Raw genomic sequence first — 23,355 nt, forward strand, 5'->3', positions numbered from 1 at the left:
GAATACTCCCCTCCCACCATATACAAAAATAAATTCAAAATGATTTAAAGGACAGAGTAATCAAGATGGCAGAGTAGTAGGACATGATGCTTACCTTCTCCCACAAATACATCAAAAATACATCAACATGTGGAACAATTCTCACAGAATATCTACTGAATACTGCCAGAACACCTCAAACGGCTGAAAGGGCAAGAAAATCTCCATGTAACCAGGTAGGAAAGAAGAAAAAAAAGAAAGCAAGAAAGGAATCGAGACAGGACCTGTGTCCCTGGGAGGGAGCTGTGAAAGAGGAAAGGTGCCAGCCCCCCTGGCAGGGAGATTGGCCAGGACAGAAGGGGAGCTTCAGAGACTCGGAGAAGAGTGCAGCAGCTAGCTTGCGGCAGCCAGAGTGAAGGAAGAACTGCACAAACGGTCAGTGCCACCACCCTGCACTCTCCAGACAGAGGTATGTGTCTGCCAGTGCGGGCAGGGGCTGGGTACTGGAACTCAGGCTTCAGAAATCAGAACTGGGGAGAGGACTGGGGTTGACTGTGTGAAGACAGCCCTGGGGAGTGCTGGAATCCAGTGCGACCATGGCTGGTGGTGTGCACAGAGGAAGCCTGGGCCGCCTTAGAGGCCAGCTGCCATTATTTGGGGGGTGCGTGAGGGGAGGGGCGGGATGCGGGTTGTAGCCTTTTTCCCTGTGCACACACTTGCAGAGGGTAGGGCAGTGCCTGCAAGGGAACGAGGGGACGTCACAAGCTGCCACCACTGCCTGCCCAGATGCCAGGAGCGGTTGCAGGCTGCTGCCGCCTCCCTCCCAGACCACAGGAGTGGTCGCAAGCCACCTCTGCTCCCATCACATGCTCCAGGGGGTCGCCTGAGCTGCCACTGTTGTCAAGAACCCCAGGACTGGGCACCAGCCACTGCATCTGCACACCCCCTATCAAGGGGATAACAACAAGCACATGCTGAGGAAAGAGGTGACAGGCATCCATACTAAAAACAGCCCCTACAACAAATAAATTAAACCCACACAAACTACACAGGGACGCCCCCACATGTAAACAGCCATTCAAGACCACAGATAATTGTTTCTCCTAAACTCAGGGAGTAAGAGAAATATAACTAAAATGAAGAAGCAGAGGAACCACTTTCAGTTAAAAGACCAAGAGCATTCCCCTGAAAGAACAAATAATGAAATAAACCTCTTCAGTCTAATAGACACCGAGTTCAAAACGGAGGTAATGAAAATACTAAAGAAATTAAGAAAGGCTATCAACAGAAATGCAGAATAGTGTAAAAAGGAACTAGAAACTATAAAGAGGAACCAAGAAAAATTAGAAAACTCATTGGCCCACATGAAAGCTGAGTTAAAGCAATGAAAAACAGAATGAATAGTGCAGAAAAACAGATAAGTGATGTGGAAAACAGAGTAATGGAAATCACCCAATCAGGACAGCAGACAGAAAGCCAAATGAAAAAAAAATAAAAGCAATATAAGAGACCCACAGGATAATATAAAGCAGTGGTCCCCAACGTTTTTGGCACCAGGGACCGGTGTGGAAGACAATTTTTCCACCGATGGGGGTGGGGGTGGGGGATGGTTCAGGTGTTAACGCAAGTGATGGTTCAGGTGGTAATGAGTGAGCGGGAGCGATGGGGAGTGGCAGATGAAGCTTCACTCACTTGTCTGCCACTCACTTCCTGCTGTGCGGCCTGGTTCCTAACAGGCCACAGTGGTTGGGGACCTCTGATATAAAGCGTGCCAACCTATGCATAATAGGGATTCCAGAAGTGGAATAAAGAGAAAAAGGGATGGAAAGTGTATTAGAAGAAATTATGGCTGAAAACTTCCCAAACCTAAAGAAGTAAACAGATATCCAGGTACAGGAAGCACAGAGGGTCCCAAACAGACCTACACCAAGACATATGATAATAAAAATAGCAAAAGTTAAAGAGAGGGTTCTAAAGGCAGCAATAGAAAAACAAAAGAGTTAATTACAAGGGAACCGCCATAAGACTATCAGTTGATTTGTCTACAGAAACACTGCAGGCCAGAAGGGACTGGCAAGATATATTCAAAGTCCTGAAAGGGAAAAATCTACAACATAGGATAATCTACCCTGTAAGATTATCATTAGAATAAAAGGAGAGATAAAGAATTTCTCAGGGGACTTCCCTGGCAGTCCAGAGGTTAAGACTCTGCACTTCCACAGCAGGGGCATGGGTTTGATTCCTGGTCCAAGAATGAAGATCCTGCATGCCACATGATGTGGCCAAAAAAAAAACATCAGAGAGAAAAGAAGCAGGATAATATAGGAAAGAGAAAATCACAACCTCAAAGTACGTCACTTAAATAAGCCAGTACACAAATTAAAAAAAAGAAATCAAAAACTTCTGTGAACATGATGATAACCACAATGAACAGCAAAAGGATGAACATGAAGATGTAAACGGGGACATCAAAAATCATAAGATGTGGGGAGTAAGAAAATGTGTATATATTTTTTTCCTAGAATATATCTGAGCCTATAAGACTACCAGTCTAAGGCAAGCAGAAATAGGAAGGGTTAACACACTAGAAAAGCAGGGTAACCACAAATCAAAAACATACAATAGACTCACAAAAACCAAAAAGAAGAGAACACAAGTATAATACAAAAGAAAATCATAAAACCACAAAAGGGTCATTCATTTACAATGCTTGGTGTCAGTTTATTTATCTCTTGTAAAAATAAAATACAGTGTGCGTGTGTGGAAAAAAAAAAACGACAAAAGGGAAAACAGAGACAAAGAAGAAATATAAAATCAATGGGAAAACAAGGTTTAAAATGGCAATAAATACATATCTATCTATAATTAACTTAAATGTTAATGGACAAAATGCTGCAATCAAGAGACACAGAGTGGAAGACTGGCTAAAAAAAACAAGAGCCTAAAATATGCTGCCTACTAGACACCCATTTTAGGGCAAAGGACAAAAATAGATTGAAAGTGAGGGGACAGAAAAAGATATTTCATACAAAAGGAAATGATAAGAAAGTAAGAGTTGCAATGCTCATATCAAACAAGATAGATTTTAAAACAAAGATCATAAAGAAGGATAAAGAAGGACACTGCATAATGATAAAAGGATCAATACAAGAGGACTTCACACTCATCAACATACATACACCTAATACAGTAGCACCCAAATACATAAAACAAATATCAACAGAGATAAAGGTAGAAATTGATAAGAATACAACAGTAGTAGGAGACTTTAACACCACACTCACATCAATGCACAGATCTTCCAGACAATAAGGCAACAGAGACCCTACATAATATAACAGAAGAGCTAGACTTAATTGGTATTTTCAGGACATTACATCCCCAAAAAATCAGAATACACATTCTTTCCAAGTACACATGGAGCATTCTCTAGGATTGACCACATACTAGGGCACAAAACAAGCCTCAACAAATTTAAGAGCATAGAAATTATCTCAAGCATCTTTTCTAACCACAATGCCATGAAAGTAGAAATTAACCACAAAAAAAGAAATGAGGAAAAACGATTACATGGAGACTAAATAACATGCTACTAAAAAACCAATGGGTCAACGATGAAATCAAAGAGGAAATTAAAAAATACCTTGGGACAAATGACAATGCAAACACAATGATACAAAATCTCTGGGATGCAGTAAAAGCAGTTCTTAGAGTGAAGTTCATAGTGATACAGGCCTTCCTCAAAAAACAAGAAAAATCTCAAATAAACAAACTAACCTACCACTAAAAAGAATTAGAAAAAGGACAACAAAACCTAAAGTCAGCAGAAGGAAGGAAATAATAAAGATCTGAGAGGAAATAATAAAATAGAGATTAAAAAATAAAAATAATCAATAAAACAAAGAGCTGGTTCTTTGAAAGGATAAAGAAAATAGACAAACCCCTGGCCAGGCATACCAAGAAGAAAAGAAAGAGAACACAAATAAACAAAATAAGAAATGAAAAAGGAGAAATCTCAACTGATACCACAGAAATACAAAATACCATGAACAATTATATACCAACAAATTGGACAACCTAGAAGAAATGGACAGGTTTCTAGAAACATACAGCCCACCAAAACTGAATCAAGAAGAAATAGATAATTTGAAAAAACCAATCATTAGAAGTGAAAGAGAATTTGTAATTAAAAAACTCCCTACAAACAAAAGTCCAGGACCACAGAGCATCACAGGTGAATTCTACCAAACATACAAAGAAGAATTTATACCAACCCTTCTCAAACTCTTCCAAAAAACTGAAGAGGAGGGAACACTCCCAGGAACATTCTATGAAGCCACCATCACCCTGTTACCAAAACCAGACAAAGACACAACCAAAAAAGAAAATTACAGGCCAATATCTTTGATAAATATAGATGCAAAAAACCTCAACATAACATTAGCAAACTAATCTTACAACACATAAAAAAGATCATACACCACGACCAAGTGGGATCCATCCTAAATTCACAAGGATGGTTCAACATACACAACTCAATTAATATGATACACCACATAAACAAAAGAAAAGGCAAAAACCACATGATCATCTAAACAGATGCAGAAACAGCAGTTGACAAAATTCAGCATCCATTCATGATAAAAACTCTTACCAAAATAGGTACAGAGGGAACATATCTCAAGATAGTAAAAGTTACTTTACTATCTCAAGATAGTAAAAGTTATTTATGACACATCTACAGCCAATACAATACTCAACCGTGAAAAGATGAAAGCCTTACTAAAATCTGGAACAAGACAAGGATGCCCACTCTCACCTCTTCTATTCAACATAGTATTGGAAGTCCTAGCCATAGCAATCAGACAAGAGAAAGAAATAAAACACATCCAAATTGAAAGAGGTAAAACTGTCATTATATGCAGATGATATGATACTATATGTAAATAACCCTAAAGACACCACACAAAAACTACTAGAACCGATAAATTCAGCAAGGTAGCAGGATACAAGGGTAACATACAGAGAAGCAAGAAGAACTACAATCCTGCAGCATGTGGAACAAAACCCACATTCATAGAAAGAAAGACAATATGAAAAGGCAGTGGACTATGTACCAGATGAAAGAACAAAATAAAACCCTAGAAAAACAACCACATGAAGTGGAGATGGGCAACCTTCCAGAAAAAGAATTCAGAATAATGATAGTGAAGATGATTCAGGACCTTGGAAAAAGAACGGAGGCAAAGATCAAGAAGATGCAAGAAATGTTTAACAAAGACCTAGAAGAATTAAACAGAAATAAACAATACAATATCTGAAATTAATAATACACTAGAAGGAATCAATAGGAGAATAACTGAGGCAGAAGAATGGTAAGTGACCTGGAAGACAAGAATGGTGGAAATCACTGCCATGGAACAGAATAAAGAAAAAAGAATGAAAAGAAATGAAGACAGCCTAAGATACCTCTGGGACAACATTAAACGCACCAACATTTGCATTATAGGGGTCCCAGAAGGAGGAGAGAGAGAAAGGACCCGAGAAAATATCTGAAGAGATTATAGTTGAAAACTTCCTAACATGGGAAAGGAAATAGCCACCCAAGTCCAGGAAGTGCAGAGAGTCCCAGGGAGAACACGCTGAGACACATACTAATCAAACTGACAAAAATTAAAGACAAAGAAAAATGATTAAAAGCAACAAGAGAAATATGACAAATAACATACAAGGGAACTCCCATAAGGTCAACAGCTGATTTCTCAGCAGAAACTCTACAAGCCAGAAGGGAGTGCCAAGATATATTTAAAGTGATGAAAGGAAAGAACCTACAACCAAGGTTACTCTACCCGGCAAGGATCTCATTCAGATTCGACAGAGAAACCAAGAGCTTTACAGACAAGCAAAAGCTAAGAGAATTCAGCACCACCAAACCAGCTCTACAACATATGCTAAAGGTACTTCTCTAAGTGGGAAACACAAGAGAGGAAAAAGGCCTACAAAATCAAACCCACAACAATTAAGAAAATGGTAATAGGAACATACATATCAATAATTACCTTAAAGGTGAATGGATTAAATGCTCCAACCAAAAGACACAGGCTCGCTGAATGGATACAAAAACAAGACCCGTATATATGCTGTCTATAAGAGACCCACTTCCCTAGGGACACATACAGACTGAAAGTGAGGGGATGGAAAAAGATATTCCATGCAAATGGAAATCAAAAGAAAGCTGGTGTAGCAATACTCGTATCAGATTAAATAGACTTAAAAAATAAAAAATGTTACATGAGACAAGGAAGGACACTACATAATGATCAAGGGATCAATCCAAGAAGAAGATATAACAATTATAAATATATATGCACCCAACATAGGAGCACCTCAATACATAAGGCAACTGCTAATAGCTCTAAAAGAGGAAATCGACAGTAACACAATAATAGTGGGGGACTTTCACACCTCACTTACACCAATGGACAGATCATCCAGACAGAAAATTAATAAAGAAACACAATCTTTAAATGACACAATAGACCAGATAGATTTAACTGATATTTACAAGACATTCCATCCAAAAACAGCAGATTACACTTTCTTCTCAAGTGCACACGTAACATTCTCCAGGATAGATCACATCTTGGGTAACAAATCAACCCTTGGTAAATTTAAGAAAACTGAAATCCTATCAAGCATCTTTTCCGACCACAACGCTATGAGATTAGAAATCAATTACAGGGAAAACAAGTAAAAAACACAAACACATGGAGGCTAAATAATACGATACTAAATAACCAAGAGATCACTGAAGAAATCAAAGAGGAAATAAAAAAATACCTAAAGACAAATGACAACAAAAACACGAAGATCCAAAACCTATGGGATGCAGCAAAAGCAGTACTAAGAGAGAATTTTATAGCAATACAATCCTACCTCAAGAAACAAGAAAAATCTCAAATAAACAATCTAACGTTACAACCTAAAGGAACTAGAGAAAGAAGCACAAACAAAACCCATAGTAGAAGGAAAGAACTCATAAAGATCAGAGCACAAATAAATGAAAGAGAAATAAAGAAAATAGCAAAGGTCAATGGAACAGGATAGAAAGCCCAGAGATAAACCCATGTACCTATGGTCAACTAATCTATGACAAAGGAGGCAAGGATATACAATGGAGAAAAGACAGTCTCTTCAATAAGCGGTGCTGGGAAAATTGGACAGCTACATGTAAAAGAATGAAATTAGAACACTCCCTAACACCATACACAAAATAAACACCATACACAAAATAAACTCAAAATGGATTACAGACCTAAATGTAAGACCAGGCACTATAAAACTCTTAGAGGAAAACACAGGAAGATCACTGTGACATAAATCACAGCAAGATCTTTTTTGATCCACCTCCTAGAGAAATGGAAATAAAAACAAAAATAAACAAATGGGACCTAATGAAACTTCAAAACTTTTGAACAGCAAAGGAAACCATAAACAAGATGAAAAGACAATCTTCAGAATGGGAGAAAATATTTGTAAATGAATCAATGGACAAAGGATTAATCTTCACAATATATAAACAGCTCATGCAGCTCAATATTAAAAAGCAAACAACCCAATCCAAAAATGGGCAGAAGACCTAAACAGACATTTCTACAAAGAAAACATACAGATGGCCAAGAGGCACATGAAAAGCTGCTCAACATCACTAATTATTAGAGAAATCCAAATCAAAACTACAGTGAGGTATCATCTCACACCGGTTAGAATGGGCATCATCAGAAAATCTACAAACAGCAAATGCTGGAGAGGGTGTGGAGAAAAGGTAACCCTCTTGCACTGTTGGTGGGAATGTAAATTGATACAGCCACTATCAAGAAGAGTTTGGAGCCTCCTTAAAAAACTAAAAATAGAACAACCATATGACCCAGCAATCCCACTACTGGGCATATTCCCAGAGAAAACGGTAATTCAAAAAGACACATGCACCCCAATGTTCACTGCAGCACTATTTACAATAGCCAGGTCATGGAAGCAACCTAAATGCCCATCGACAAACGAATGTATAAAGAAGATGTGGTACATATATACAATGGAATATGACTCAGCCATAAAAAGGAACGAAATTGGGTCATTTGTAGAGATATGGATGGACCTAGAGACTGTATACAAAATGAAGTCAGAAAGAGAAAAGTATCATATATTCATGCATATGTGGAATCTAGAAAAATGGTACAGATGAACCAGTTTGCAAGGCAGAAATAGAGACACAGATGTAGAGAACAAACGTATGGACACCAAGCGGGGAAAGCAGGGGTGGGGGCTGGTGGTGGGATGAACTGGGAGATTGGCACTGACATATATACACTAATATGTATAAAACAGGTAACTAATAAGAACCTGCTGTATAAAAAAATTTTAAAGTAACATACAGATATCAGTTCCATTTCTTCACACCAACAATGAAATATCAGAAAGAGAATGTAAAAAACCAATGCCTTTTAAAATCACAGCCCCAAAATAAACTACTTAGGAATAAACCTGACCAAGGAGGTGAAAGACTTATACGATGAGAACTATGACACATTAAAAAAGGAAACTGTAGATGATTCAAAAAAATGGAAAGATAACCCATGCTCCTAGATTGGAAAAATTAATATTGTTAAAATGGCCATACTACCCAAAGCAATCTACAGATTTAATGCAATCCCTATCAAATTACCCATGACATTTTCACAGAATTAGAATAATCCTAAAATTCATATGGACCCATAAAAGAACCAGAATTGCCAAAGCAATCCTGAAGAAAAAGAACAAAGCAGGAGGCATAACCCTCCCAGACTTCAGACAATACTACAAAGCTACAGTAATCAAAACAGTGTGGTACTGGCACAAAACCAGACATATGGATCAATGGGACAGAACAGGGAGCCCAGAAATAAACCCACACACCTATGGTCAATTAATCTTCAAAAGAGGAGGCAAGAATATACAATGGAGAAAAACCAATCTCTTCAGCATGTGGTGTTGGGAAAGTTGGACAGCCACATGTAAAAATCAGTGAAGTTAGAACGTACCCTCTCACCATACACAAAAATAAACTCAAAATTGCTTAAAGACTTAAACATGACATGACACCATAAAACTCCTAGAAGAAATCATAGGCAAAACATTTTCTGACATAAATCATACCAGCGTGTTCTTAGCTCAGTCTCCCAAGGCAATATAAATAAAAACTAAAATAAACAAATGGGACCTAATCAAACTTAAAAGCTTTTGCACAGCAAAGGAAACCATAAACAAAAACAAAAAGACAACCTACAGAATGGGAGAAAATATTTAAATGATGCGACCAACAGGGGCTTAATTTCCAAAATACACAAACAGCTCATACAACTCAACAACAAAAAACCAAACAACCAAATCGAAAAATGGGTAGAAGACGTAAACAGACATTCCTCCAAAGAAGAAATACAGATGGCCAGTAGGCACATGAAAAGATGCTCAACATCACAAATTATTAGGGAAATGCAAATCACAACTACAGTGAGGTACCACCTCCAGTCAAAATGGCCATCATTAAAAAGTCTACAGATAGCAAATGCTGGAAAGGGTATGGAGAAAAGAGAACACTCCAACACTGTTGGTGGGAATGTAAGTTGGTGTAGCCAGTATAGAGAACAGAATAGAGGTTCCTCAAAAAACTAAAAACAGAATTACCATATGATCCAGCAATCCCACTCCTGGGCTTTTATATCCAGACAAAACTCCATTCCAGGGCTTCCCTGGTGGCGCAGTCGTTGAGAGTCCGCCTGCCGATGCAGGGGACGCGGGTTCGTGCCCCGGTCTGGGAAGATCCCACATGCCGCGGAGTGGCTGGGCCCATAAGCCATGGCCGCTGAGCCTGTGCTCCGCAACGGGAGAGGCCACAGCACTGAGAGGCCTGCATACCGCAAAAAAAAAAACCCAAAAAAAACTCCATTCCAAAAAGATACATGCACCCCTATGTTCACAGCAGCACTATTCACAATAGCCAAGACATGGAAACAACCTAAATGTCCATCGACAGATGAATGGATAAAGATGTGGTACATATATACAATGGAATACTACTCAGCCATAAAAAAGAATGAAATAATGCCATTTGCAGCAACATGGACGCAACTAGAGAAAGAGAAAGAGAAATACCGTGTGATATCACTTATATGTGGATCTAAAATACAACACAAATGAACCTATGAAACAGAAAAAGAATCACAGATATAGAGAACAGACTGGTGGTTGCCAAGGGGGAGGGGGTTGGGGGAGAATGGAATAGGAGGTTGGGGTTAGCAGATGTAAGCTTTTACATACAGAATGGATAAACAACAAGGTCCTACTGTATAGCACAGAGAACTATGTTCAATATCCTATGATAAACCATAATGGAAAAGAATATTAAAAAAAAGAATGTAAATATATGTATAACTGAATCCCTTTGCTATACAGCAGTAATTAACACAACACTGTAAATCAACTATACATCAATTTAAAAAAAAGATTTAAATACTTAAATATAAGACACAACACTGTAAAATTCCTAAGAGAGAACATAGGTAAAACATTCTCGGACATAAATTGTAGAAATATTTTCTTAGATCAATCTCCCAAGGCAAAAGCAATAAAAACCAAAAATAAACAAATAGGACCTAATCAAAATTACAAGCTTTTGCACAGCAAAGAAACCTTCAACAAAATGAAAAGACAACTTAAGGAATGGGAGAAAATATTTGCAAATGATGTGACTGAAATGGGGTTAATATCCAAAATATGTAAATAGCTCATATGACCAAATTAAAAAAAATAACCCAATCAAAAAATGGGCAGGAACTTCCCTGATGGTCCAGTGGTTAAGACTCTGTGCTTCCAATGCAGGGGAAGAAGGTTCAGTCCCTGGTTGGGGAAGTAAGATACCACATACTGTGTTGCGTGGCCAAAAAGGAATTTAAAAAAAAGGGCAGAAGACCTAAATAGAGATTTCTGCAAAGAAGACATACAGATGGCCAACAGGCACATGAAAGATGCTCAACATGGCTAATTATTAAAGAAATGCAAATCAAAACCATGATGAGGTATCATCTCACACCAGTAAGTATGGCTATCATCAAAAAGTCTACAAATAAATGCTGGAAAGGGTGTGGAGGAAAGGGAACCCTGCTACACTGTCAGTGGGAATGTAAACTGGTACAGCCACTCTGGAAAACAGTATGGTGGTTCCTCAAAAAAAACTAAAAATAGAGCTATCATCATAGGATCCAAAAATTCCACTCCTGGGTATATATCTGGAAAAGACAAAAACTGTAATTTGAAAAGATACATGCACCCCAATGTTCATAGCAGCACTATTTACAATAGCCAAGACATGGAAACAACCCAAGTGCCCATCAACAGACAACTGGCTTAAGATGTGGTATGGATACAATGGAATATTACTCAGCCATAAAAAGAATGAAATATTGCCATTTGCAGCAACATGGATGGACCCAGAGAATATTATACTTTGTGAAGTAAGTCAGACAGAGAAAGACAAATATATGATATTATTTATATGTGGAATCTAAAAAATAATACAATTCAATCTATTTAATACAAAACAGAAACACACTTATGGACACAGGAAACAAATTTATGGTTACCAAAGAGGGAGGAAAGGACAAATTAACAGTGTGGGATTAACAGAAACAAGTTACTTCACATGAAATAGATAAGCAACAAGGATTTACTGTATAGTACAGGGAATTACACCCAATATCTTGTAATAACCTATAATGGAATATATTCCATTATTGGAATATATTCCACAAAAAAACCAAACTGAATCACTATGCTGTACACCGGAAACTAACACAATATTGTAAATATATACTTCAATTTCAAAAAAAGAAAAAGGAAATTAATTAATTTTATAACCTATGTGTAAAATAATCAAAAAGAAATATTCATTAAATAAAAAAATTATAACTGGGTACAAATTGTATTTTGAAAATAATCAATTATAGAAGCATACTTAAGACTTTCACTTAATCTAAGGGTACATACTTCCAGTTACAAGATTAATAACTTCTGGGGATCTACTGTACAGCATATAGTGATTATAGCTAACAATACTGTATAAAATACTTGAAAGCTGCTGAAAGAGTAGATCTCAAATGTTCTCGCCCCAAGAAAGAAATGGTAAATAGGGGACAGGATGGAGGTGTTAGCTAATGTCATGGTGGTGGTCATCATTTTGCAACATGTAAGTGTTGCAAATCAACAAACTGTACACCTTAAAGTTACAGAATGTTCTATGTCAATTATATCTCAATAAACCCAGGGATAAAAAAAGATTGTCACCTAAAAATCAAATGTCATGGTCTCTTCATCATAACAAAATAACAAATATTACCTCTTCCTTTGGAACAAAAAGTGATCAGCCAGCCAATACCAGCAGCAAACGCAGTTTGTATGGAGTTAACAAAATTTCCTTAAGAGAAAATAAAGAACATTTCTGATCATTTACTACTCCATAATGGAAACTGTTTTCTAAATGGGCTTTCCCTTCTAATGTCACCCATTTCCAATCCACTCTGAGTAGTTTTCAGGATTCCTAAAAATCCTCTTGAGCATATCAAATTCCTTCAACAATTTATATTTTTAATTACATAAAATCTAAATTCATTATTTCATTAAGAAACAAAATGGCAAGTAAGGCCCCTTGTGATCTGAGCTTTGTCTACCCATTCAGCCAGCCATATTCTTCCCCAAGCCACTCTACCCATTACCCATCTTTTTGTTAGATTCATGAAATACTGCCAGTTTCCCAAATACAGTGACCTTTTAAGGCTTCCTCTTCACTTTCAAGACAGGTTATATCTGACCTCGTTCAAGAAGAATTTCCTAACCCTTCCTCCTTTCCCCACCTGAGTTCTTTCATATCCTTCATGCTTCCCTAAGCTTACCTCTCATAATGGTTACTACACTGCATTTTAATGGTTTACTAATGGGGACCTGGAAGGCAGGGATTACATAGTTTATTACTACAGCCCTAGTATTTAACATAGTTTCAGAGACATAACTGTATTCAATGAATGATAAGAGCATCCCTTTAGAAGTAAATACTATAATTTCATGGGTAGTACAGATAATTAAATAACCCACCTAAAGTCACTTGATGAATTCAAAACCTAAGATTAGAAGTTTTTAAATTTCAAAATTAAACTGAATACAGGCATGAATTTATTGCCCGATGTAGTATACTTATGAAAGCGATAAAACACTTGGTTTACTAAATATTTAGTTGCACTTTCAAAGTTGTCTTTTCACCTAGCGCCACTTCATACCCATGTCCTACATCAAAACTGTTTTAGTTTATGTCTAAATATAGTTAATTTATTAAATGCCTACTATTTAGTAGGGCTCAGAACAAATGATACAATTCCCTTCTAAGAAGCATGGAAAAGATATTTAAAAATTTCAGTATCATGACCAGAACATTGCCACTGAAAAACTTAAAATAGCAATACAAAGTATCCTTGAAAATCAAGCAAATTATGAAAACAAAGTTACCTGTCCATAATTCTGTCACTGTGCTTCTAACATGCTGCATGGCGAAATTCACTAAACTTTCCTTTGATCTGTCACCATGGTATTTCACTGCAGCCTATATTTTTATTTATAAAAAGAGAAATGTCTTTTACTTTTTCTTTTTAAAACTCATACCAAATACCTTGATTCTCCATTATTCTGAATAAGTAAGCTCTGTCCCAATGGTACAGTGTATTTCTAACTGACATGCTAAGAATCCTGATTGCACACATTCCATGTCAGACATTCGAATAATACTATTTATAATGTTTTTAGTTTCAGTTTTATCACAACACTGGGGAGAGGAAGGGAAGTCAGAACTTTACATTCAATGAGAGAAAACACCTGTAAAATGCTTTGTAAATTATAAAGTACAACATGCATACTGGTTAACATTATGTTCTTTAAGATGGAAACTGAAATTGGCAAACATTTAATTTTGAAATAGAACAAAGACAAACTAATGGCATCTAAAAGTATTCACAGTATAATAAAAAATGTTTACTATGACTATAGTTAGATGGCATCTAAAATAAGACTTAAAAATCAAAAGATTCTACAAATTCACAGTGTTTTCTCTAGTATTCCCCCTTGTTATAATGTTCTACCAATTAAAAGAAAAATGCCAATTTTATCTCTTACCATTCCAGACCTAAAAATGAAGAGGCTGGGATAACTGTTCACTCCTTTCATTCGGCAAAGCATTCTATCATCGCCACAGTTAACAGCTCCAATTCGAAGCAATCCATCTACTTCTTTAGCAAAGTCTCTCCACTATGAGGGAAAAAAAAAGTTTCTTCTGATAAGATCATTTATCTTTCCCTGAACATTCTTCAAGCTGTACTTTCCTCTTTTTTAAAATTAATTAATTATTTCTTTTTGGCTGCACTGGGTCTTTGTTGCTGCGCGCAGGCTTTCTCTAGCTGCGGAGAGAGGGGGCTACACTTTGTTGTGGTGCGCAGGCTTCTCATCGCAGTGGCTTCTCTTGTTGCGGAGCACGGACTCTAGGCGCGCGGGCTTCAGTAGTTGTGGCTCCTGTGCTCTAGAGCACAGGCTCAGTAGTTGTGGCATACACGTTTAGTTGTTCCGTGGGTTTAGTTTTTCCGTGGCATGTGGGATCTTCCCGGGCCAGGGCTTGAACCTGTGTCCCCTGCATTGGCAGGCGGACTCTTAACCACCACACCACCAGGGAAGTCCCCAAGCTGTACTTTCTTAAAGGAGATTATGCTCAGGAAATAAAACCATATACACGTGAAAAAATATTATAGTCATTTCTGTTATAGTCACTACTAATAGAAAAAACACTCAAATTTTAAAAAACACTCAAATAACAGATCAGTTGTGAATAGTAAAACTTTAAATCAGGATGTAAAAAATACGTACTGTGGGAGCTAAATCATGGCAGTGTGAACACCCTGGGGAGTAAAAGTTCACAAACCACAGTTCTCCAGAATTAACAGCAGCATCTGAAAGTACATAAAACCAAAACAACTTAGAACAACCAAAACAACCAATGTACTACAGGTTTGTACCTATTTTAGTTAAAAATTTTCCTTGAGATCAGAATGAAAAAAAGTCATATATTTCTCACACTGCCTTTATCATTTTCTGTATAATTTTTTCTATAAGAAGAAAACGTACTATTTCAACTGTCAAACTAACCTTTCTTTTTTTTTTGACTCTTCCAAGCCCTACTTGAATAAGAAGCAACCTTGAACTGCATGATCAATGTCACCAAGAAGCTGTAAAAAGAAAGGAAGCAACAAAAGAAAGCAAGAGCCAAACCTGATGACAGTCTGTGTGGTTGAGAGAAATGAAGAGAAACAGTGTGAGAGACTGACATTTAAGCTCTTCTACTATCTGCAGCACTGGTTAAGCACACAGTCAATCAATTCTGACAGCTACTCCAGATTCTGAAAGAATGAAGAGACCTACACGACATAGTAAGGACTGTGGGGATTAAATCTAATCTTTGCTCTTAATAAGACATTTTCCTTGGAAAACTGTGTTATTTGAAATACTGGATCAAAGTTTTTAACAATTCAAAACATGAATACATATTTGCTAATAGATCTGAACACTACATAATATCTACCCAACAATACATTATACGTTATAATCTAATCTATAAGAGGACCTGATATAAACAAAATTTATTCATTTAAAAATTTTATCATTGTAAGGATGTGCTCTAACAGTCAAGATAAAAAAGTTAAGAAAATTTGCTTTAAGTTAGAGTCTCCATGTAATTCCATATGAAAATCATTTATCAGTAATTTTTAAAGAAAATATTTTCATAAGTTATAATAAATTATACCAAGACATCAAAACATGCACACTATTCTAAATATGTGTAACTGATTCAGATTAGTAACATGCACAATAATGTTCACCTACATTTCAGTTACAAGACACACAGATCTATGTGAAAAACAGTTAAACCATACATTACAAGCAGAGTGTATACATTAGGATTTTATCAGCTGTTCTTTGGCAAAGGTTAGAAAGTCTGACAAATAGACCACTCTATCTAGGTTGTCAAAATAATTGCCATGCTGACTTAGATCAACTGGTATGAATTTAGGTAAAATCTTATATGTTCTCGGCCCCTTTCCTCTGGTACCTCTATGATGCAAATGTTAGTACACATGACGTTGTCCCAGAGGTCTCTTAAACTGTCCTCATTTCTTTCTATTCTTTTTTCATTTTCCTGTTCAGCTTCAGTGATTTCCACTACTGTCTTCCAGCTTGCTGATCCATTCCTCTGCATCATCTAATCTACTGTTGATTCCTTCTAGTGTATTTTTCGTTTCAGTTATCGTATTCTTCATCTGTTTGGTTGTTCTTTATATTTTCTAACTCTTTGTTCAAAAACTTCTAACTTCTCACTCTGTTCATTCAATCTTCTCCCAAATTCTTTGAACATCTTAACAATATATTTAAAGTGATGAAAGGGAAAAACCTATAACCAAGAAGACTCTACCCAGCAAGGCTTTCATTAAGATTTGAAGGACAGGGCTTCCCTGGTGGCGCAGTGGTTGAGAGTCTGCCTGCCGATGCAGGGGACACAGGTTTGTGCCCCGGTCCGGGAAGATCCCACATGCCGTGGAGCAACTGGGTCTGTGAGCCATGGCCACTGAGCCTGCGCATCCAGAGCCTGTGCTCTGCAACGGGAGAGGCCACAACAGTGAGAGGCCCGCGTACCACAAAAAAAAAAAAAAGATTTGAAAGACAGATCAAAAGTTTTACAGAGAAGCAAAAGCTAAAGGGTCGTCACCATGAAACCAGCTTCACAAGAAATGTTACAGGGACTTACCTAAGTGAAAAAGAAAAGGCCACAACTAGAAAAATGAAAATTATGGAAGAAAAAAAATCTCATTGTTAAAGTCAAATATACAATAAAGGTAGTAAATCAGCCATGTATAAAGCTAGTAGAAAGGTTAAAAGACAAGTAGTAAAATATATACTCAATAAATAAGGAATATATAAAACAAAAAGATATAAAATATGACATCAAAGTCAGTAAATGTGGCGGAGGAGGGAGTAAAAATGCAGGGCTGTTAAAATTAGTTAATAAGCACACACGCAGAGACTGCTACGTACAGTGTGTGGAGTAGTCAACGACTATGTGATATCTTTGTATGGTGACATATCATAATCAGACTTACTGTAGTGATCATTTTGAAATGTACAGAAACACCAAGTCACTATGTTGTGTAACAGGAACTAACACAGTGTTGTATGTCATTACACTTCAGAAACAAAACTCACAGAAAAAGAGATCAGGTTTATGGTTACCTGAGGCGGGGGTCGGGGGGAAGGAGAGTTGGATGAAGGTGGTCAAAAGGTACAAACTTCTAGTTACGAGACAAATAAGTACTAGGAATGGAATGTACTACATCATAAATATAATCAACAATGCTGTATATCATATATAAAGTTGTTAAGAGCAAATCCTGAGAGTTCCATTACAAGAAAACATTTTTTCCTATTTCTTTAATTTTGTATCTGTATAAGATAATGAATATTTACTAAACTTATTTTGATCACCATTTCACGATGGTGAAATATATGTCAAATCATGCTGTACACCTTAAACTTATACAGTGCTGTATGTCAGTTATATCTCAATAAAACTGGAAGGGAAAAAAATAATGGCATTTAATTTGACACAAAACCTTATTTAAAGTGGGAAAAAAAATGTCTCCCATCTTGGTACTTTGTTTTCATAGACTACTTCTAACTTGTTTGCCCAGTTCCCACTATTATTAAAAATATTTTTAATACTGTATTATCAAAGCTCAATGGGATGTTTTTGCATAACCCAGTAACTCAGAATAGAACAAGTATATTTCAAAATGTGATTTTCAGCTTCTAAACTATACAACTATAGCTAATGTCTGTTAATATTTATGTGATTATAGCTAATAGCTTCTGTTAGCCTAGAAAAATGTAAAAAAAAAGGCAGAAATGCTTTGAGTTCCTCTTTAATTTCTTGAGCTTGTCTTCAAAAGGAGAATGTATTGTGTGGGTACCACTCAAAATGACTACTGTTAAGTGCAAGAAGTTCTTTGCTTTGGCAGATACTATTTAGAACTTGTTTTAATAACTGCGTAATACTTTTCTGTGACATATAAAAAGATAATATGCATCATGTTTAATGGGAAGGATAAGAACTTCAAAGTGAAGTTTATTAGTCACATTTTTTCTTCTGTACTATAGTTGAACACTTCAGAGTTCCACTCCTGATAAAAGTGAACTATGTAATTTGGATTAACTCTTCCACTACAACTTCAGAACTGGACAAAATACAAAAGACTTCTGTTGAAAGCATCAGAGAGTTACCAACGCAGAGAAGAATTACAGGGCCCAGGAATGGGAAGAGGTAGAAATCAGGGGGGCACTGTTTGCCAGGAGGTAGTTGATAGGCAAGAAACTGAGCAGAGCTTTCAATAGATTCATGAGACTAGAGGGACAAAGATGGAGTTCAGGGCACACGTAGAGAAGGGTCCTGTAAATAAAGATGAACTGGAAGGAGACCAATCCTGTACAAGTACAAAGCTCAGCTTTTGAATAATTTCAGTCTCTGTTTGGATAAAGCTGATCTGAGATTGTTAGTGACCCTAGTCAGAAGAAAATATAACTTCTCTCTGGAGAAAGAGAACATACATAACTTAAAAGTAACTCCATAATTGTTTATATAATTAGTTACACAAAAGACCAGATTAAGTGACCCAAACCAATAGAAACTACTGGTAATGGAAAGAGACCCACAAGCAAGTATGCTAATGTGATATTTACATAGGCACAAGTTGATACAACTATCTATCCTTATTTATCGTCCTCCCTAGGCTTCTTCAGCTAAAACTTAAGGATCAGCTTGTCTTAGCCTAGTAATACACAGGGTAGTATTAGAGTTCTGACTGAATAGTGGCAACTTTGCACCGAACCTATCAATGTCAGTTAATTATTTCTGAAAAACTTTCTCTAAGGTTTTGTGACTGTTAATTAATTCTTAACTACTATTTGGAGTTCCATATGAATTATTAGCAGTTCTTAACCTTTTCTCTATAATGACAAATTTGAAAAAGTCTGAACCCATGTGCAATACAACCATCAGTAAAGTCTTTCATTCTGGGTGGATTCATGGATTAGTCAGCTTGCAGGTTTTGTTCAGTTTCTCTAATTCTATCTCTAATTCCAAAGTTTTCTGCCCCACAGGACCACAAAATACTTACTGATTGACTAGCAGATGAGAGACAATAACCACAGAAAAATCAACAGGTTCATATAACTACAGTCCAAAAAGTTATGATTCTGCAAGCTTGTGACATGGGTGTCGGTTCTGTCTACCAACAATACAAATGAATCAAATTATCCCCCATTTCCTCTGTAGAGAAGACACACTCATTTTCCTTAGAGCTTGTTCAAGTGTTCACTACAAGACTTTTAACAACATAATGTACTGAACAGCTACCTTGTAGGCCTGAACTCGCCAACATGATATACAAAGTAAGAATCCGATGCAATTCTTGCTTAGAAGGAACTGTACAGAAACAAGTGACTGCAACACATTGTTTATGATGATAACATGAGAAATTATATAAATCTATTTTGCATCTAGTATGCTATTTTAGTTTTCTAAATTAAATGAGACTGTAACACAGCAAAATAAAATTGAAATATGATTTGAGGTAAAATATATTGGTTTGAAGTAGAAAAGAATATTTTATTACAAGTGTACAAATTTGAAAATGTAAGAATCTTTTAGGTTTTCTACAATGCAATGCAAAGTACAGAAGTATATTTCTATATCCATTTTCACACAAATCACAGATCAAATTAAATCTGCTTCGAAAAATAACCACATACTTATTCAAAACCCTGAAATATAAAAGTTCTAAAACCAGAAGTATTTCTGCAAGTTTGCAGGAAGCTCACCTGGCATACAAACCTATCCTGAACTGATATGGGGGCTATGTGTTATTTTTACTTCTTTTATTTAGTATATACACTTATGCATTTCACTGCTATTTTTTAAAAAATAGTATACTGCCCCACATTCTGCTAAGAACTTTTTTATCAGTACTAATATTTTTATTTTGTTCTCATCCAGCTTTTATCCTCTATGCATATATGTGTATACCTTTTGTATGATTTGTATTATACTGCATACACAATTTTGTATTAAGTTTTTTTACATAACTACTCTTAAATATAAACACTTTTTAATAATGTGAAAAAATATAGAAAGAAGAATAAATATTGGTTCATTATTTCAAATGTGTCAATTATATACAAACACACACGTACAGAATGTTGAGGATGTTGCTAGCTCTTCTAAGGTTTCATTTCAACTGCCAAATGAGAGGAATAATTATTGTTGCTAATACACAGAATGTCATAAAAGTTCACTGACATAATGGAAAGAAAAGGTGATGATGACAATAAAAGAAACTACGTGAAAACCTCAACTATGGTTATAGAACATTATTTAAAATACAGTATATACCATATTACCTTGCTAAAATTTAAAAAATTTCTAAATTCTAAATACATTTGTCCTTGAGCATTTTAGTTAGGAGACTGGTCTTGAACTAGCTTTGGAAAATCATATACCCACAAACTTACCGAATTCTCTTCTATCCAATGTTATGATTTCAGGATCATCGTCATAAATACCTATTTTGAAAAGTACATAAAATTATAGTTAAAACTTCAGCATAAAAATAAATTACCACATGAAAGATGTTACTTATTTTTGTTTCAATCATCAAAAATCATATTGCTATACTAAATCTCCAAGTGGAAGAATATGCAACACCCTAAGAGAAAAGCAAAGAGTAATAATACCATTGGTGATACATTTAAAGAGTATCAAAAGACATCAGTTTCCTGATATGGACTGTCATGGGGTGTGTGTGTCTGTGTGTGGCAGGGGGTGGGGATTCCCAATATTCACACAATGTCATCTCCACAGAAAATTTCTGTTATACGTTTTTTAAAAAAAGTTTTTATTTTGAAATAATTACAGACTTGCAGGAAATTGTAAAAACAGTTCAGAGTCCTACTTATCTTTCATCCAGCTTCCCCTAATGGTGACATACTATGTAATTTTAGTACAATATCCAAACCAGGAAATTGGCACTAGTACATTACTGTTAACTAGATTACAGACCTCACTCACTTTCAGACTGCATGTTTTTTTTTAATGTGTTATCGTTTAAAAATATTTTGTATTACTAGAAGTCTTATATAATTAGAATACTTGAAGAGGTAGAAGCAAACTTAAGTAAATATAAATTTTATTTATAATAATAATTAACACCAATGTGAGAAAGTTTCTCATTACTACATAAATTATCTAAATATTAGTGATGGATATATACCAGGGGTTAGTAAATATTTTAGATTTTGTGGGACATATGGTTTCTGTCACAGCTATTCAACTCTGCCCCTGAAGTGTGAAAAATAATATGTAGATAAATGAACAAAACTGTATAAATAAAACTTTATTTACAAAAGCAGGTGGCAGGCTGGACTTAGTCTGTGAAATATAGATTGCTGACACCTGTTATAGACTATTAAGCTATAGTGATTATACCTGAAAATACTATTTTGAAAAGTCAGTCTTGAGAAACAAATACTTCAGATATAAAGTGCAAATATTTTATTTAGTCTAAGATAAAAGCATACTTCAGTTCTCTGACTGCATTTGAGGCTAATTAAGAGAGATTGTAAATATTATGTGTTACCCTTAAAACAATCAAGAGAGACTACTGGGTACCGGAATGCTCCCTCTTTGCTTGACACCTGTATTTACTTTCCCCCTCCCTCAATCTCTTTAACTTGTTTACTCTCTCTGCTCTTGTCTCATTTCTCATTCCTGTCAATACCTTCAACCATTATTAATCATTACTAATTAAGAAGAATGGCATTTCTACTGAAGTGACCACTATTAAAGGAAACTTTAGTCTTCCTTGGAAAATATGATGCTCTAAAAATACTGAAAGGCTTCAATATTTAACTTCTAATACAAATATTTTTAAAAATTAAATAACAATCCTTATTTTAAAAGTATTTAGCAAGATTATGACCAAAACACCTTCATATTTATACAGATATCTACATACTACTTGACTTTCCTTTTGAATTCCATTCTCATGTTATATTAAAAAGAAGGTCAATGGGGGGCTTCCCTGGTGGCTCAGTGGTTAAAAATCTGCCTGCCCATGCAGGAGGCATGGGTTCGAGCCCTGGCCCGGGAAGAGCCTACATGCCGCAGAACAACTAAGCCCGTGCGCCGCAACTACTGAGCCTGCGGTCTAGAGCCTGCGAGCCACAACTACTGAGCCTGTGTGCCACAACTACTGAAGCCCGCGCGCCTAGAGCCCGTGCTCCCAACAAGAGAAGCCACCACAATGAGAAGTTTGCACACCACAACGAAGAGTAGCCCCCACTCGCCGCAACCAGAGAAAAGCCCACGTGCAGCAACAAAGACCCAACGCAGCCAAAAATAAAATAAAATAAATTAAAAAATAGGTCAAGGGGACACATGTTAACTATGTTATAGTTTATACATTAGCTAAGTGGTGAAACAAAATTTTCTAAATTTACTCGAATAAACAATAATTTCATAAGGAATATCATATCATCTTACCAAAATCATAACGATAATAATTCCAGCTTTCATACTGGCCTCCTTGATTATCTGCAAGTCCCTTTTCTCCATATTTGTCATACTTTTTCCGCAGATCTTCATCTTTGAGTACTTCATATGCTCTGTTTATTTTCAAAAAATCACTATGTGCGTCTGGATTATTCTATTAAAAAATATTAGATATAATATTTGTTTCAGATACACAATCGATTTAACTTAATCCTGAGATTTCTGTGTGAACAGATACCAAGATAAGGAGGAGTAGTACAATATGAAATGGGTGCTCATGCTTTGAAATAAAAAAGTCAAAAAGTATTTCTAAAGAACTCCAATCTTAAAAAATACGAAAGTAGGGGCTTCCCTGGTGGCGCAGCTGTTGAGAGTCCGCTTGCCGATGCAGGGGACATGGGTTCGTGCCCTGGTCTGGGAAGATCCCACATGCCGCGGAGCGGCTGGGCCCGTGAGCCATGGCCGCTGAGCCTGCGCTCCGCAGCGGGAGAGGCCACAACAGTGAGAGGCCCTCGTAAAAAAAAAAAAAACAAAAACGAAAGTAATAGAAATGGGAATTGATGCTTCAAAAGGTTGATAGAGGTGGTCATCAAATATAAGTT

General features: G+C 36.3%; 1 protein-coding gene across 3 annotated transcripts in view; it reads right to left on the minus strand.

The window, feature by feature from the left end:
- Positions 1-23,355, minus strand: part of DNAJC10 (DnaJ heat shock protein family (Hsp40) member C10) — a 62,009-nt gene that overhangs the window by 35,236 nt on the left and 3,418 nt on the right. For all 3 annotated transcript variants that reach the window (XM_060016481.1, XM_060016479.1, XM_060016480.1), the window contains exons 4-9: positions 22,745-22,907; positions 20,716-20,766; positions 14,968-15,050; positions 14,227-14,358; positions 13,567-13,660; positions 12,407-12,484 (exon numbers count right to left, since the gene is read on the minus strand). In XM_060016481.1, coding sequence (XP_059872464.1) covers positions 12,407-12,484; positions 13,567-13,660; positions 14,227-14,358; positions 14,968-15,050; positions 20,716-20,766; positions 22,745-22,907 — 601 coding nt within the window. The remainder of the gene's footprint in view (positions 1-12,406; positions 12,485-13,566; positions 13,661-14,226; positions 14,359-14,967; positions 15,051-20,715; positions 20,767-22,744; positions 22,908-23,355) is intronic.

This window comes from Delphinus delphis, chromosome 7, assembly GCF_949987515.2.
Source record: "Delphinus delphis chromosome 7, mDelDel1.2, whole genome shotgun sequence".
Lineage (NCBI taxonomy): Eukaryota > Metazoa > Chordata > Mammalia > Artiodactyla > Delphinidae > Delphinus > Delphinus delphis.